The sequence below is a fragment of the Peromyscus maniculatus genome, chromosome 7, assembly GCF_049852395.1.
Source record: "Peromyscus maniculatus bairdii isolate BWxNUB_F1_BW_parent chromosome 7, HU_Pman_BW_mat_3.1, whole genome shotgun sequence".
Classification (NCBI taxonomy): Eukaryota; Metazoa; Chordata; class Mammalia; order Rodentia; family Cricetidae; genus Peromyscus; species Peromyscus maniculatus.
This window is the reverse complement of record NC_134858.1, coordinates 109034613-109053549: the sequence shown is the minus strand read 5'-3', so window position 1 is coordinate 109053549 and position 18937 is coordinate 109034613. Positions and strand designations below refer to the sequence as shown.

Sequence of the window (18937 nt, the reverse complement as noted above, 5' to 3'; positions counted from 1 at the left end):
CCTGTCCACCACCCTGCCGACGAATCCCCAGTAGCAAATGCACCCCCAACTTGTGCCCCAGTGAAGCCAAAAATCATGTTTCAGGAAGCAATTTGACAGATCCTTCTAACTTTGAGAACATGTCTGTCCTCTTCAATGTCTGTAGCAAAGCAGACATGATCAAAATGCAAATCACATTCTTGTACTTTTCTGGGAAAGTATGTTCCTAAGCCCCCCCCCCCCATATCCCCACTCCAATTACCAGCATCCTTCCAACTGTGAGCCTTTTCTCATGACATCCCCCACCCCTAAAATCCTTCTCTTCACCCCTAACGCCAGCACAGCCCACCCTGGGCCTTGGTCTACGCACCCTTGCTCTCCACCCTGCCCTAGGAGAGAATCAGACTACACCAGGCTGAACACGGTAGAGGCTCTTTATCGCCACAAGCAAGAACATCTTGTTCCAATGACACAGTCCTTATCTGTCAGACAGAAATGTCCCGGTTTGAGACTTTAAACCTAGCAAGGCAGAAAATGAGAAAGATGCTAAGCCAGATTGCCAGAAAAGCATTTGTCAGAAACCAATATAGCTACAATCCCTAGGGTACAAGGTCATGAGCATGAGCAGCTAGGCATTGTTGTGCACAAGCAAAACTCAGGCCCTCCCTGATCCAAACAAAGCTACTTCCACCACCCAGACACATCTCAGCTATTCACCTGGGAAAAGTGGCCTGCGATGCTGCATGCAGCGCCACCTGGTGGCTATTTGGTGATCTTCCCGGCTGCCCAGCCTGAAGTATACAGCAGTCTAAAGCAAGTGTATTCCTTCCCACACCTGCTCTCCCTTGTTCATTTGTCAAGATGTCACGGATTCTAGTAGTGAGGAAAAACTAAAAAAAGAAAAAAACCTAATTCAATTTCAAATAAAGCAATGCACTCACTCTCTTTGCCTTGTGGAGGTCACAGGCTTCAAGTGAAAACAGGACAAAAAGCTAGGAAGCCAAAATGTCGGGGCTTCTGGCTTCGCCAGATCCTGAGGTGCCCGGGGGATGGTAGACAGTGGGTGGGTCTCAGCAGTGATCTATCCCTAGAGACTGAGAAGCCCACAGGGAAAGATAAAACAGAGACTGAGGCCAGAACCTCAGGAGTGAGGAACTGGAATCAGGCACCCAAGCTTCACTTTGTCCTGTAGCTGGGTCAGGACTCACCAGGTGTCCGAATGCTACCAGGGAAACTGAGGTTCCCTTTGGGGGTTCTTAGTCTCATTGAAAAAAGAATGTAAAAACAGGATGTAGGTAGCACTGCCCTGTAGTCTGGGGTCCTGGACTGAATTAAAAGGAGAAGGCAAGCCGAGCACACACGTTTGTCTCTGCTGCCTAAGAATGCAAAGTGAGCAGCAGCCTCACACCCCACCACTGCTGAACCAGGAGCCGAAAGGAACCTTCCTTTCTTTAAGCTGATGTTGTCAAGTATTTTGTCACAGTGATGAGAAATATGAGAAAGAAGGGGAGGGGCTGTCTGCCCACTGCCCCCTGGAGTACGTGTATTTTCCTTTTCTGGGACTAGACGATTAGCTGTAATGGGTGGGTATGTCGATTCCCTCACTTAATTGTACAATTCTGTTTAATCTCCCCAGAAAAAATGCAGGATGCTCGCCCTAAACCATGCAGGGTGCTCACCCTAAACCATGCAGGGTGCTCACCCTAAACCATGCAGGGTACTCACCCTAAACCATGCAGGGTACTCACCCTAAACCATGCGTGCAGTTCGTCCTGTAAGTGTATCTCTCAAAGAAGATACTGCTGTCCTGAGTCCTAAATCAGTCAGGGTCGCACAGACAACACATGACCTCCACATCACTACACAGAAATGCTGGGATCCCCATACATGCTCAGGGTACAGTCACCACATGTCAAATTCACAGAGCCCTTTGTCTGGCCACAGACCTCTTCACCATCACCCTGACACTAGAGATGCCCACCAGTTGCCAAATGACAGGTCTGGGGTAGACAGGCATAAAGCCCTGTCTGCTTGTATCTGGGAGTGTTTAAAGATCTCCCCATTAAAACATCCACCACCAGGCTGGGTCTAGAACTACTTTACACTCTAAAAAGAAAAAATACAGTACAGCATCCCAGACTCCTGCCTGGAACAAGTGTGGCTGACTCAATAAATCGTGGGGGAGAGTGATACACACCTATTACCCCAGGGTTAGGGTAGTTGAGGCTAGAGAATCACAAATGTGACACCAACCTGGCTATAAAACAAGACCTTGTCTCAAACAAAACATGAAGTTAACACATGCATTGCCTCCTGCCCACTGCAATGCACCACCAACAGACTGCATCCTCCACCGGCCTGCCCAACTGCTGTGCCAGTATGATTCTAAATGCTTGGAGCGCCACCTGCTGCTCAAAATGTAGAAAGACTAGTTTGTCCTTCCTGCTCAAAATAATAAAATCAGGTTCTCAGCGATTTTTAAGTGATTTGAGGGTGTGTAGCTTGTCACGATAATCCAAAAATAAGTTAACACAATACACACCAGGTTATCAGACTGATAATGGTATCAAACTGGATTCCATTATCAGGTTTATTTTTCATTTCAGGGGATGCTAGGAGATTCTGCCAGAGGCAAGCTAACGTCTTAGGGATGCATTTACATCAAACAAAGCCCAGGGATTCAGGTACAAGCTGCACACTTGTCATAGGAAGGGCTGTGTGAAAGGAACCAAAGTGTCCTGTCTGTGTCACACACTTATCTAAATCAAAAGAACCTGGGACAAAATAGTCAGGGTCATGTTCACCATGCAAAAGAAAATTGTAAGAACACAAAACATCACCCAGTCCATCAAGCTGGCATGGATCATAGATGTGGCTTTATATGAAGTTAATTTGTGATTTTCTTTTGTCTATGTGATGGACCATGGGTGACAGGAATAAGAAATATGCACCTGATGCTGGACATATACCTCTAATCCAGCACTCAGGAAGCAGAGGCAGGCAGATCTCTGTGAGTTCGAAGTCAGCCTGGTCTACAAAATGAGATCCAGGACAGCTGGGGCTACTCTGTGAAACCCTTTCTCAAAACACACACACACACACACACACACACACACACACACACACACACACAAACAAACAAACAAAGAAAAGAAATGTGCACCTGGTATTGTCGGTAATGTTTAATGTTACAATTTAATGTGTAACATACATTTACAGTGTATAAAATAGTTTCTTTCTTTCTAGTTTGTTTCCATTTCTCTGATTCTGTGTCTCTCTGACTATTGTGCAGCCATTTCCTCTGAATTGAAACAATCCCCCTAGAGGAAGGAGGTAGGTTCAAAATGAAGACTCAAACTAATAAAACTTCCAAGGCTCAGAAAGTTACTAAAGTTACAAGACTTGGGAGTGTAACTATCTAAAATATGAGACTATGTATACAGCATAAACAACAGAGGGGGAGGTCAACACTTCAGGAGAGCTGCCTAAACCTTGAGCAGGGAGCTCCGACCACACAGTTTCTATAAATTACTGCTCATGCTGGGCTAGGCTCCTCAGTGATGTAGCCGCCTTTGAGTCATACATGCTCTTGTAAGTAACTCTTCATCCATGATCCTGTAAATAACCCCAACAAGCTAACTGATCACCAAGCTAGACTTGGGTGGAATCTTTTCTCTGGTTTGCCATTGGTGCTGTATCTCTGTAAGTGTCCCTCCAGAAATCATACAACATTCTCTGACTCTCTGTCCCTCTCTGTCTCTTTGTCTCACTCCCTCTATTTCTGTGTTTGGGTGCCTCTGTTAGTCTCCCTCTCTCTGTCTCTCTCTCTCTCTGTCTCTCTCTCTCTCTCTCTCTGTCTCTCTCTCTCTCTCTCTCTCTCTCTCTCATACACACACACACACACACACACACACACACACACACACACACTGCTATTTGGTGGATGGATGGATGGATGGATGGAAGGATGGATGGATGGATGGAGTCCATATAGAGGAAGTCTTGGTTCCTTTTCCTGTTGCTGTGATTTAAAAAAAATCACCCCGATAAGAGCAACTTAACAGCAAAAGGAGTTCTTTTCGCTGCCAGTTCAAGGCGCAGGCCATCGTGGTGGGAAAGAGAACCCGGCATCACTTACAGCAGGTGTTCACCCCACACTCACAGTCAGGACAGAGAGGGATGGGTGCTGCCACTTAGGTCTCCTTTTCCCATTTTTACACCCCAGGATCGCAACCAGAGAAACAGTGCTGCCCACAGGGCCCCACCTCAATCAATGTAATCTAGATAATCCTCCCACACAAATGCCCAGAGACCCATCTCCAGATGATTCTAGAGTCTGTTAATTGGCAATCAACATTAATCATCATAATGGTTTACTAGACCTTTCTTTCTCCAAAGGGAGTGCTTACATGACTCACCATAGTCTGGTTTGGGTTGATTATGCTGTGTCTCATGACAAACAACCCCCCAGTTTCCACGGCTCATAATTACAACCATCTGTTGTTCTCAGTCGTTTGGAAGGTCAGATAGGGCCACTCCATTCCTGTGTATGAGCCAGCTTCTGGTCCCCTCCAGGGGTCTGTCTTCTTTGACCCGGAAGTCCCAGGGCATGCTCCTTTTGTGACAAGTGGCAGAAGTACTGGGCCCAAGCTGAACAGGCAAATAAACCTACAACCCAACCAGAGGTCACTGACTTGGGTGCTCAAATCCCATTGGCTAAGGCAAATCATATGACTACCTACTTGCAGCAGGAAGGAGTGGTCTCCCAGAAGCTAGAGGAATCTGGAGCGAGGACAGGAAGAAGGGTAGAGATGGAGATAAACCATTCACCATTCACAATACCAGAGTTGGTTGGTTTTTGGTTGGTTGGTTGGTTGGTTGGTTGGTTGGTTGGTTGGTTGGTTGGTTGGTTGCTTGCTTGCTTGCTTGCTTGCTTGCTTGCTTGCTTGCTTGGCTGGCTGGCTGAGACTGAGTCACATGGATATTCCCAAGCCTCCAGTTCCAGGTTCCCTAATACTTACATGGTTTCCACAGAGAGAGAGGCTAGGACCTTAGACCTCTGTTGACAAATTCTGGGAAAGAACCTTTGCCTGACTGGATACGTCCAGCTAGCTGGGTGTGGTGGTGGTAGCAGGTCCCCAGGCAGCGACACTCTCCACTCTGAGATGGGGGAGAGGGAGCAGGAAATGACTGCTGTTCCTATTTTCACCACTAAGTGTCACCTGGCTTTTGTTTCTCATTTTGGATCACACCCTATAAGCTGCCATTTCAAGGTGACATCAAGTGAGGATGTCCTGGATGTAGGCTGTCCCGCAGTGTGTAAGGGGAGGAAGGGCCAAAGATGGCCATCTGAGGCAGATGACTGCTGTGCTCAAAAAGCTGTGATTCCCAGGGAGAAGCAACACACCCGGGCACATGGTCAGACAAGCGCCTTGGGAAGCAAGCACGTGTCCAAGAGGGCAGCGCTGGTCCTGCTCTGGCCAAAAGAGGACCCGGTGCCTGTAATCCCAGCATGGGGAGACTGAGGCAGTAGGGTCATCATGAGTGGTAGGCCAGCCTGGGCTATATAGTGTGTTCCAAGCCAGCTTGGGCTACAGAGCAGGGACCTAGTCTCTAAAGGACAGGGAGATGGAGACACTAAAAGAGGAACACGGTGAAAGACAAGGAAGGAGACAAGAAGAGAAAGGGAGGGAAGAAGAGGAGATGCTGGGAGAAAGGGAGCAGGAGAGAAAGTAAGAGGAGAGAAGGAAGGGGGGGAGGGAAGGTATAAATCCAGGAAGAGTGGGTCACCTTACAGGAAGTAAATAGGCCCCTTTCTTTTCAAAGGGACAGCCAAGCTGAGAGGAGACTAGTGTTCAGCACTTGAGCAATGTTGATGGGGCTGAGAGAGCCAGGCCACACGGTTCAAAGCGTCCACCTGGCAGGTGCAGAGCCAAAGCCCATTTGATCCCAGGCAGATCCACTCTGCTGGTTTTGTTCAGCCTTGTATTGTCTCCTGGTGATGATTTCCCCCTTAGGAGAACTTGGAAGCCAGGGGCACAGCAAAAGGAATCACTCTCTTTAGGCTGAAGGCTTGGCTTTGGGTGTTGGCTAACAGAACCAGGTTCACTGATCTCTTTGGGGGAAAGATTCCCTTCTGGTTTTGTTTTAAATGTTTTTGCTTCTCTTCTTAAAGAGTACAAAAGTGAGGACCAGTCAGGGGCCACAGCTGGAAAGTGGGGAACTGAGCCCCATAGGGGTGCAGAAACATGAGAGCAAGGTGTCTGTTCTGTTGTGATTTTTTTCAAGTCTTTTGACCATGCCTCTTTTGCTACAGAATTCAGGGTAATTCCTGCAGGTGACCTGAGATGATGGCTCAGTCTGTAAAGCTCTTACCTTGCAAGCATGAGGTCCTAAGTTCAAGGCCCAGAACCCATGTAAAAGCTGGGCATGATGGAGTATTGTAATCCCAATGGTAGGGAGGCAGAGGCAGGTGGATATCTGGGGCTCATTGACTAACCAGCCTGGTCTTTAAGGTGATTTCCACACCAGTGTCTCAAAACACAGGATGGGTGGTACCTGAGGAGCAGCACCTAAGAGTGTCCTCAGGCCTCCACATACCTGTGCACCTACACATACACAGAAATGTGTACCAGCTGCTGCAAGTGACAGAGGTAAGTGAGAGAGTAATTATCTTTCTCTACATGCATCTACCCACATCACAGACCACCATCTGATCATCTCCATTATATAAAAAGCATAGGTACTAGAACTACCCACATCACAGACCACCATCTGATGACCTCCATGATGTAAGAAGCATGGGTACTAGAACTATCATAAGCCCTTCAGGGAGAGCCTGTGCCTCTCTGGGAATGGGATAGTAATTCCCGGTTTCTCCTCCCCCCAATTTCTCCTTCTCTCTATCTAGCATGAATCAGTGCTTCTTTAACCCCACAGTGAAGGTAATGCAATAAGAACAGGGGCTGGAACAAGAACAGGGGTGCGGGGTTGCTCTGCACTGAGGTCCACCTCCAACAGCTAAGATTTTTTGTAAGCTAAGTAATGATGGGCAAATCAGACCCCTCCTAACCCAAATTTCCATCTGTAAAGTAGGATGAAAATTATCAACGCAAAATACACAGCTCTTGCTTCAAAAAGAATAAGAAATTGTTTATTCTGAGCCAATTATGAGTGATCGTGGCCTGGCAACATGCATTCATGTTGTCCCAAATGATACATCCCATCCTGGAAATGGTTACATGATTTTATTATTATCACAAAATACAACAAAGTCACAAACCAATGAATTTACCAAGTATACTGGTGGTGTAATCAGGTAGGGGCTTATGTCAGAGCAGGGACATCTTTTCTGTAGGCTCTGGATGCTACAACATCTTAGCTTTGGGATGAGTAGAAGCTAGCAGTCAGCTGAGTTAATATGTTCTAACAGCTTTATCTGCTAGGTCAAATATACAGTTTGGTGATACATAAGATATAAGGAGACTAAAGATAACTTTTGGCTACCTGTGTATTCCAATTCTCCATAATCATGAAGTTCTAATCAGTCAGCCTGCAGATGTTTCCCCCTACCAAAAAATTGGGGGTTTTATGGAATTTTAGCCCATAGAATCATATTTGTTGGTCTCTGCTATTCTGAGATGCAAACAAGATTTTATCACAACGGTCAAAGATTGAAATACAGCTGTGTTGAACTGTATTCTCCAGCTCTCCCCATCACTGAACAGGGCAGTTATTTTTCTGTAACTCAGAGATGTTTTATTAAAATAGAAAAGCCAGGATTCACCTCATTCATCACATGGGGGAGCTCAAGCCATGGAAAGCACACTCATGTAGTCCACTATGAACTTGACTACAAGGAGGAAACAGAAGTGTTATTATCAAAATTCTTCATTCGTGGCAATTCTTACGATACACAAATCTAAAATGTCATAGAGCATTTAACATTAGGACTTCCTTTTTAAACACTCTTTAGAATATTCCAGGTGTCTCTTCTCTTTCTCTAGTCTGGGAAGCGCCTTGCATGGTCTTCTTCTAGACTTTGACCCTTCTGTGTCCTCAAGAAGAGCAGGCTGGATAGATGCCCCAGACAGGATCATGCCACCTGCTCTGCAGCCTTCTTGTGCTGGCTCTGGAAGCGACCCTCGCTGCTGGAGGACTCCTCCTTCTGTGGGTTCACTGTGCTGGGATGTCCAACCATCTCAATCCATGGATGCTGAAGGACCTGGTGGGCCGTGTACCGCTTCTTGGGGTCCACTACCAGCAAATGTCTCACCAGATCTTTGGCAGCTGTGAGAGGGGCAGAAATTGGGGAAAGAATGATGAATACATGTAGTTTATAGTGTTCTTTCCTTCCGAGCCATGAAGTGGAGCCCACGCATCCACATCAGCACTATGGGAATGCAAACAAGTTTTCCTTGTTCAGAATGAATGACAGGAGATGGAACATCCCAGACCTGTTCCAACCACTCATGACCACCGAGTGAGCATTAGAGATTAGGTTAAGCTAGAGAAGGAAGATCATTTGAGTCTGAGCTAGCCCGAGGGAGCTACATAGTGAATTCCCAGATAGTCTGGGCTAGAGTGAGGCCCTGTCCAAAAAAATCATAATAATTAAAAAAAGAAAGAGAAGAAGGAAGGAAGGAAGGAAGAGCAGGTTGAAGAGGAGAGGAGAGCAGAGGGGAGAAGAGGGGAGAAGAGGGGAGGAGAGGAGAGGAGAGGAGAGGAGAGGAGAGGAGAGGAGAGGAGAGGAGAGGAGAGGAGAGGAGAGGAGAGGAGGATAAAAAGTGCAGGCAAAAGAAAAAGTAGGGGAAGAAAGAGGAAAGGAAAGAGGAAATGATAGAGAGAAGGGAAGAGGAAATGATAGAGGAAAGGAAGAGGAGGAAATGGGAAAGAAAGAAAAGGGGAAGAGAAATCTATCTAGTGATGCTGAATAAATAAAACCTTACTTTATTAACCATGTGTGACCAGGGCTAGATAGCACAGCTGTGAAAGACAGCTGTTCACTTTTTCCAGCCCCACCCCTAACATCCACATACCCAGGCCAAGGAAACAGACCATGCACCACATCTATGTACTTCAAATTTTTACATCAAACTAACCGACTTTTAAATAAAACATGTTCCCTTTTCCTAAGCTGATATTTTTACATACTGACAAAACTGAAAAACATGTAAAGAAACCTAAGCAGCCATTAACACTAAATCAAATGAATTTTACTTCCTGCTCAAATCCTTACTGATCCTAGAGAGATGGGAAGACTGTCAGAAGCCAGATCCCACCTCCAACCCCACCCCCACCTCCTTACCCCCCAGGTGCTACAGGGAAAAGCCTCATGGATCTGGCCCTGCCTCACTGCAGTCTACTGTGATGACTGACAGGCCCCATCCAGCTGTAAAGAGACTCACAGCAGCTGCAGCCTTCCATCCTTCTCACTGAGAGTCTAGCCCCTCTCTCCTGCCTGGGAATCAGAGGCAGCCTGGATGAAGGTACACAGCATAGATCACATATTAACTAAGTCTGCTTCCACTGGGCCCAGAACCACCACCACCACCCTTTCTTTCAGAAACCTCTAAATGTAGAGACCTCCTTTGTCTGGTAGAACTGGAAGGCTCTTGCTTCAGATCTCCACCATGCCATGCTTATCTGTCTGTGGCTCCCTTGAGGGACATTCAACTCAGCTTCTCTCTCAAACCTATCCACTTCTCTCTCTCCCCCTAAACCTAACTGGTAGGCAGGTTGGTGGGTGAGTAGAAAACAGAGACTCCCTGCAAGTCCGTCTCCCCAATCCTCAATCCCCTAACCTTCACCCCAGTTCTGTAGGCTCTCCTTCCTGATTCATGGAACACAGAAAGAAAACACCCATGTTTTCACCCTTCTTGAAAAGTGTCCCTAACTCAGTATCAGCTGCTCCCACACCTGTCAGCCCCTCCCCAAAAGTAAGCTCCAGAGTCCAGAAGTCATAGACTTCTCCTACCCTGCCGAGTTCAAGCTGGGCAGGCTCTATACCACTCTATTATAGTAATTTTTTTTTTCTGTACCTGACCATCCCATGACCATTTTGGAGTGCCTATGACTTTAGTCCAGTAACCATAGCAACCATCTGAGCAGAACAATATAGAGGTAGCTAGGTCTGTGATGCTGACCACCACTGATACCTCCTAGCAGGATAAGGAGCTACAGTTGGTAGTCCAGCCATCCCTCCCTTCCTTCTTCCAACTGCTTCCTTCCTTCCCCCAACTGCTGTGGTACGAATTTCTGTACACTGTGAATATGTGTTGCTCTGATTGGTTGATAAATAAAGCTGCTTGGCCAATGGTGAGGCAGAATAAGGTGAGGCAGTACATTCCAGCTGGAGAGAGAGGAGAAGAAAGGAGACTGGGGAAGATGCTGTGAGCTGCCGCCAGGAGAAGCAAGATGTGAAAGTACTGACTGGTAAGCCCGAAGCCATGTGGCAATGCATAGATTGATAGACGTGGATTAAGTTGTAAGAGCTAGCTAGTGAGAAGCCTGAGCCAATAGGCCATAGAATTTGAAATTCATATTAAGCCTCTGAGTGATTAATTTATAAGTGACTACAGGACTGGGGGGCTGGAGAAACACAGGAGGGTGGGGCCAGGTGGGACCGGAAAAACATGGCTACACCCAACTACAAGTGATCTTGGAAAGTGCTGGAGTATAAAGAAAATGGAAGGCTAACAGAAAAGATAACTCTATACGGAAACTTCCACAAGGTCATCATCCATGATGGGGTGGAACTGCTCAGTGATGCAGCTATGTTTGGGTCACTCTTGTTCCTGTAAGTCACTCTTCACCCACACTGTGTAAGTAAATTCAATAAACTCACTGGTTCCCCAAGTTGCACTTTTATGGAATTGCTGCTCTGGTCTGTTGTCTGTGGGTGTACCTCGAGTAAAGAGATGTTTCTTCATGTCTACTGTCATCAGGCTGCACTAGACTCCATATTGGTGAAGACAATGGCTTTTTCAGACTTTCCTTGTCCTGAGAGACTCCATTTTATACATAAATTTGACTCCATTCTGGGGATAAAAGGGGGGCTATGTACCTGGGTGAACACATGACTGGGACCATCCATCCATCCTGGGGATAGAGGGGGCAGTGCACCTGGATGAACGCATGACTGGGACCATCCATCCATCCTGGGGATAGAGGAAGGCAGTGCACCTGGGTGAATGCATGACTGGGACCATCCATCCATCCTGGGGATAGAGGAAGGCAGTGCACCTGGGTGAATGCATGACTGGGACCATCCATTGGGGATAGAGGGGGCAGTGCACCTGGGTGAACACATGACTGGGACCATCCATTGGGGATAGAGGGGGCAGTGCACCTGGGTGAACACATGACTGGGACCATCCATCCATTCTGGGGATAGAGGAGGCAGTACACCTGGGTGAACACATGACTGGGACTGTCCACATAGTACCACTCATGAGGCTCAGGCCTATAGCTTATTCCCCATAGTAGAAAATGAGCCACTTATAGATTTATTGGGGTGAGTTGAGTCCATATGGAAAGATGAGTACCAGGCCCAAGAACTTAAACACCCAGACTGAGAAAAGGGTGCAGCGCCCTGACTTGGACCCACAAAGAGGACACTCAGCACAGTAATGGCAAGAGTCCTCCATCATCCTGTTACGTGATACCTCGTATGTGTATCAAGGACCAACAGGCAGACTACTCCCAGGTGTCCCTGGGGTTTCAGTTCAGCTCTGTCCCCACTGCTGACAAAGCCTACTCAACTGCCACCTACCCCTCCTCCTGATTGCCTGTCTGGACCTGCCACCTCTCTCTCAGCCAGCTGTGGCTACAGACCCCACCCTGCCCTTTAACCTCTCTCTCAGCCAGACTCAATGCTGCCGCTTCACTCTCAAACCCAGTGAGGGACAGCAGCCTGCCTGACAGTGGCAGTGAGGGACAGCAGCCTGGCAATGGCAGCCTTGTAACTGTCTCTAATTTGGGTTCCTTATCTTATCAATACAGATTCTACTTACATCTCTATCCGCCCACTTCTGAAACCTCGTGAAATTCTGCTGCAACCCTTTTTAACCTTTTGTATCTGTTCAGTAGTATAGTGTGTGTGTGTGTGTGTGTGTGTGTGTGTGTGTGTGTGTTATCCTGTGATATATGATGTAAGAGTTAATATTAGTAACTAAGAATGGAATACAAGAACATGTGCTAACCTTGGCCCAATTACCAATCTGGCAAATTGCTACCATTAAAATTGCTTTGCTTTGTTGCCGGGCGTTGGTGGCGCACGCCTTTAATCCCAGCACTCGGGAGGCAGAGGCAGGCGGATCTCTGTGAGTTCGAGGCCAGCCTGGGCTACCAAGTGAGCTCCAGGAAAGGCGCAAAGCTACACAGAGAAACCCTGTTTCGAAAAACCAAAAAAAAAAAAAAAAAAAAAAAATTGCTTTGTGAATTCACTGTTACTCAATAAATTCTGCCTTTGTGGAAAGAGACACAAGTGTGTGTGTTCATCAATGGTGCTGACATAACATGCTCAAGACAACATCTTTCCCAGGAAAAGTTAGCATAACACCCCTTCCAAATCCCAGGAGGGTCCAGACTGGAAGGCCACATCTAAACTGAGAAAGCTCCAAGTCCCTCATCTATGCATGAGAATAGTTGACACACCACTCCAAGCTTCATCCACACCCTCCAAACACCTCTCCAGGCCACTCTTTGAAAGAGTAGGGAGAGGCCCTCAGCTCTCCTCCCCATCACAGAGAGCCCCCCAAATCTTACCATCAGAGATGTTGTCCCAGTACGGAGCGAGGAACTCAAACTGGCCCAGCTGGATGATGTTGAAGAGTTCATCCTGGTCCCTCTCAGGACTTCTGAAAGGGGGGAAGCCACACAGGAGGATGTAGAGGATCACACCTGCAGCCCACATGTCCACCTCCAGGCCATAACCTGCAAGAACACAGAGACAGGAAACCCCTCAACAAGCAGGTAGGAGGTGTTACACTCGATCTCTTGAACTGTGCAACAACAATAACAACAAAAAGCCCCTCCTCCCTTAAGTTGCTTTTGTCAGGTATTTCCTCTCGGCAAAAAGAAATGTAACAAATATGATCACTGATTATAATATAATGTAACTTATTGGAGAGGAGATATACAAAGTAATTGTCCTAGCTAGCTTTAACTGTCAACTTTTATATAGCCTAGAGTCCCCTGAGAGGGGAGTCTCAGTTGAATGTGAGCCTGTGAGCAGTATCTGTAGAGAATTGTCTTGATTATTAATTGATATAGGTAAAAGGGCCAAGCCCACTATGAGCAGTACCATCCCTAGGCTTGAGGTGAATAAGAAAGCTAGTTAAACATGAGCCTGTGAGCAAGTCACCAAGAATCATTCTGCCTGGGTTTCAACTGTATTCCTTGCTTGTGAGTAAGTTGGAATAGCAAGCAGTCTACCTTCAGGTTCCTACCTTGCATACCCACCTGACTTCTCTAAGTGACTGAGTGTGATCTGGAAGTGCAAGATGAAATAAGCCTTTTCCTTGCCCAAGTGGCTTTTTTTGTCATGGCATTTGCCACGGGAACAGAATAGAACTAAAACAGTGATGCCCAGCTGACATTTTTATGTGCCTCACTGCTGTGGGATGGTCTGTATGTCAAATGTGTTGCTCTGGTTGGTCAATAAATAAAACACTTATTGGCCAATGGCCAGGCAGGAAGTATAGGCGGGACTAACAGAGGGGAGAACTGAGAGAACAGGAAGGTGGAGAGAGATACTGCTAGCCACTGCCATGACAAGCAGCATGTGAAGACGCCGGTAAGCCACAAGCCACGTGGCAAGGTATAGATTTATAGAAATGGATTAATTTAAGATGTAAGAACTAGATAGCTATAAGCCTGAGCCATTAGGCCAAACAGTTTAAATAATATAAGCGTCTGTATGTTTATTTTATAAGTGAGCTGTCGGACTGCCAGGGTTTGGTGGGGCCCGGACAGAAAACTCTCCAGCTACACCTCACCTATCACGTTCCCATAAATGGGCGTGCACACAATTTCAAGCACTTTCTGACTTCTCACCTTTAGGAAATGAACACAGCTGGTAGCTTTAAATGGACATTAGAAGTTCATCACTAAGCCTCAGAGCAAGTTTACCAAGACACAAATCAATAAGAGGCTAAAGTGGACAGGCTGGCCAGCTTGGTGATGACTGTTCAATTCTCAAGCACTGTTAACTCCTGAGGACAGATTCTTCTGCCCCCACCTTCTCTTAAACCTTGTCCTTGGTCTCTAAAGCTTGTTCGTTTGTAATCCAGTTCCATTTCCATGTAGTCTGGCCCTCTACTGACTGCTTTCCCTCCTGCAGGCAGGACCCATGGCTTGTTTGAGCTTATCTGTCCTTGTCCTGGCATCACTGGAGAGCCACCAGCTCACCAATTTAGCCATCAGATTAAAGAGTCCCAATATAACATATTTATCCAGGACTTCCCATCCTTGCCAACAAGACAACAGTGTGGGTCTATACTGATATCTCTCTATATATTGTCTCTATATTGATGTCTCAATACTAATGTCTCTATACTGATGTAGATATACCGATGTCTCTATTCTGATGTGAGTCTACACTGTTTTAGTTGGTGTGCTTTCCCCACAAGCTTATGCTAATTTGCTTTGTCTCTCATCTAACTCATCTTTGCTTGCATTCAAATGTCCTGTGTCTTTTGGTGTTCTTTTGTTCCACTGTCATTACAGTACAACGGCCATGACACCCATCACTCAAAATTTAAACACTTCCTGTTTGGGATAAATCTAGGCTCAGTCTACTCAACCCACTGACTCTCTACATCCAGTACAACTATTATTCTGAATTCTCTACCCCATAGCCTCAGGCATGCTCCATCTCCTCATCACGGCTTCAGGTGCCCGTGCTGATGGGGAACTAGCCATGTCTTCCACCTATGACTAAGCTTTCAACCCACCTGAGCCTCTCTCAGCCAATAGGTAAATTCACTTAACAATGCAACAGCTATCAAGCTATCTCCCATGTAATTTTTGTTTATATGCTTTACAAAGTAGTTCATTTGATCCTCATAAATTAGGAATGAATATTCCAAGTTTGAAATGAGATCTCTTCTGCCTTTAGATGGAGGTTTGTCAAGGAATTTTTAAACTTTTAGCATAAGAAATGTTTCCATTTTCTCTCCAAATAGTAAACCTAGGTACAAATGGCCTTCACTGAACAGATTTTCTCTCCCAGTTCTCTTTCATCCCATTGTCCTGCCTACACACACACACACACACACACACACACACACACACACACACACACACACACACAAATAAATAAATGTTTTAGCAAGCATGAGTTCCAGCACTCTGAGATTTTTTTTTAACTGCTCCTTGTTGGAAAACACTAAGCAAGGCATTTGTTGCTTGATGAGCTTGAGTACCAAAGAGCAAAGGGTAACACTTACCTTTCTCAGAAAGAATTTCAGGAGCTACATATGTAGGTGTCCCACACACGGTAAATATAGGCCTCACCACATGTTTGGCCAGGCCAAAATCAGCCAGCTTCAAGGTGGTAGACTTGTCTTCATTTCGCTGAACCTAGATGGAATCAAAATGTCCAAATCACCAAAACTGTGGTGGAAACAAAGAGGGGATACTGAGACAGTGTGTGTATGCAGCCAGGTCAGAGCAGCAATAACCCATGGAAGCTTACAGGGTATCCCAGGACAGATTCGTCCAGCCGAACCTCAATGCAACTGCTCACACTTTCAACCAAAGAATCAGATTCAAATTCACTGTGCGATCCAGCACAGCATCACCATGTCATCAAATGGGATGTTTGAATTTACTGATCAAAACCCGGTTTCCCAGCTGCACTGAGCACATGTGTATGTTCAACAGCCCCCTATGAGTTGGGCACCATGCTGGACAGCGTAGATGGAAACTGTCTCTACTGGGCAGCACTGTGTTATAACAAGGATCAGGGTACTTAGAGCATAAACTAACTTATCTAAGAGCAAGAAAAGGTCTGGACAGTGAGATGGCTCAGTGGGTAAAGGTACTTGCCATCAAAACTCATGACCTGGGTTCAATCCCAGGACCCACATGGTGGAAAGCGAGAAAACTTAACTCCAGATGTGGCACACACTCCCACCCCACTTCAAATAAATAAATGTATGTTGTACTCCACAGGGCACAAACAATGAGTGTTCAAACCTAGTCCTATCTTCCTGTAAGTCCAAGATACATGGTACTTCCACACAATAGAAGCTGATTCCATCTGGGCAAAATCAAGATAACCAGACACAAATTCAAACTCTGGCCTCCTTCAATATTAGTAAGCACATACCCAAGTAAAACCAAAGATCAGCTGTCCATATCACACCAAAGAAGCCAGTGGGCAAGGTCAGATGATGAGCAACACTGTTATTCAAGTGCTGGATTAAAAACTTACTGGATAAAACAGGCTGGTTTTATCCAAGAGAGTGACTCATTGTTGCTGCCATACCCACAAGAACACCCAGCTTGTCTGCAGCTCACACCCTGTGTTTCTTCTGGACCTGAACAAAGATCTCCTGTGCTCCTGTCAGCACTAGGGGGTGGAGCCCAAAGGGTAATGGTGGGTCTCCCTGTATCTGAGTCATGGTGGCAACGGGCAGGGCAGGCTGGAGCAGCCATTCTGTCTCTCCCTGCTAGGTAGATGGTTAGATACTCAGGGTCTTTAAGAATGTACCCCTCTGTTGTAAAACCTCATGTTAAATGTGAAAGTGAAATAGCAGAATTGTGACTATGAATCAAAAGAATGGGATCTGAGTGGACTTTCTGGCCTCAGGTAGAGGCATGACTTTCTGAACTACCCAGAAGATTGTGAAATCACTATCTAGTCTATCTAGTTGCAAGCTTCCTAGTAATGAACAAGAACACACTCTTATGACCTCCCAGAATTCATCCATGGGCCTATCAATCACCTGGGCAGGAAAACCCATTGGGGAAAGCTGTCTATTCTAGAGAATTTAGAAACAGGGTAAAGCCTGCCTAAGATGTAGGTAATAAAGGTCGGCACAGCGGTCTGTTTGGCCATTGTCTACTCTCCCCACTTGGAAATGTGTCTAACACAGAGTGGTCCCTTTGGGCACTGTCCCCCTGAAAGTGTTCCACTTCACTGTAATAAACACTACCATCTCCACACTGTACTCTGTGCACAGCCTCGAAATTCTCTCAGTAGAGATTCCAGCAGGGGGTGGGGGGTAGAAGGAGATCCTGATTATGTCAGATTTCCACACATGTGGTTCCACCAATGAACTGGCATCTCTACAAGTTGAAAGTGTCTTAGTTGCTGAGTCTGGGTCAAAACTGACATATGAAAGAAAACAATGACAGAGGAAAAGGCTGGAAACCCTCCCTTACCATCGGGAAAAAGCATGCACAGGGAGAGCACTCTACACAGGTCCCTAACTACCCATCATCATGACCAATTCAGAAGGAAATGACCAACTCAGGCTCATTCCTGTTCTCTAAAGTGCTTTTCTTCCCTAGTAAACTCTCTGTTTCTGTCACTACCATGTGTCCCGGTCCAGTTCCTTGTTCTGAGAACCTGGAAATCCCAGTGGGTGCCCTGCAGAACCCCATCCAAGCAGCTACACATCATTAACCTGGCCAAGAAGAAACCATAGTTTCAGACCCCAATCACAGTTCTGCCCACTCTGTGCAAAGAGACAGATGCAGCCTGAAAGAAACAACAGAATAATTTAGACTGAAAAATCTAGTTGGAAAAGAAAGGAAAATAAAATATTGTTGGTGCCTAGAATCACCAGATGGACTATCTGCATTCATCATATTTACTAGGTAATTGTTGAAGAAAAAAATGTTCCCCTAAAAAATATTTGCAAATATTTCCAGCCAAATGATTGGCATTAAAAGTATCTAGCCAATTAAATACACCAAAATAAAATGGATATTCCTATCAAAAATTAACTGGAAACTCCTAATTCCAAAGCCTAGCCCCACTGGGCCAGTAGAGACCAAATGAAATGTTCTGGAAATTCAGACTTTCATTTGAAATTGTATTATGTTCAGTGTCCTGGATATGGTCTCAAAACATCACAGCAGTTTTTAAGTGATTGTATGGGCCTGTCTAAAACATAATATGCTGCTCTTTTTTCTTCATAACTCAGTTTCTCCCACCTGGAACTGTGGTGGTATTTTGTTTGTGCTCTAACAAATAAAGCTTGCCTGGAGATCAGAGTGCAGAGCTAGCCACTAGTTAATCATAGAAGCCAGGCAGTGGTGGCATAGACCTTTAATCCCAGCACTTGGGATCTCATGCCTTTGCTCCCAGTACTTGGGAAGCATATGTCTTTAATCCCCAGCACTAGGGAGGTGGAGACAGGAAGTGATATGGCTGAGTGGAGAGCGGAATATAAGGCGGAAGGAGACAGAAGCTCACCCCTTTTTGAACTAAGGAGTTGGAGAGGTAAGAGGTGACTGTGGCTAGTTCCTTTACTTCTCTGATCTGTCAGCATTTACCCTGACATCTGACTCTGGGTTTTTATTATTAAGACCAATTAGAATTTGTGCTTAGAAGGACCATTGCTTAGAAGGACCAGTGTGGCTAAGACTCTAGCTTCTACAGTCAGGGTTTCCTTAATCATCTCAGAGTTGTCTATTATTATTTTATTAAGTATCTACTTTCTGTGAGAGGTGGTTCATGGGCACGTATGTGTGTAGATATGAGTACTCATGCAGGCATGAGTACATTGGTTCTCTCTCTTTCTCTCCCTCTCCCTCTCCCTCTCTCTCTCCCCCCTCCTTATTTAATGAGACAGGATCTCTCACTGAACCTGACAGTTCAGCTGGGCTGGTTGGCCAGCACCCCGTACCCACCTGTCTCCATCCTCCAACACAGCAATTACAGGTGCACAGTCATGCCCAGCTTTTATGCAGGTGCCAGGGATTTGAACTTGGTCCTCTT

The 18937-nt window shown here is 46.0% G+C and overlaps 1 protein-coding gene across 1 annotated transcript in view; it reads right to left on the bottom strand.

Moving 5' to 3' along the window:
- Positions 1 to 7104: 7104 nt before the first annotated feature.
- Positions 7105 to 18937, bottom strand: part of Dclk3 (doublecortin like kinase 3) — a 53681-nt gene continuing 41848 nt past the window's right edge. Inside the window, exons 3-5 of the mRNA XM_006975510.4 lie at positions 15432 to 15564; positions 12748 to 12915; positions 7105 to 8268 (exon numbers count right to left, since the gene is read on the bottom strand). Of these exons, the coding sequence (XP_006975572.3) occupies positions 8075 to 8268; positions 12748 to 12915; positions 15432 to 15564 (495 nt within the window). The 3' untranslated portion in view covers positions 7105 to 8074. The remainder of the gene's footprint in view (positions 8269 to 12747; positions 12916 to 15431; positions 15565 to 18937) is intronic.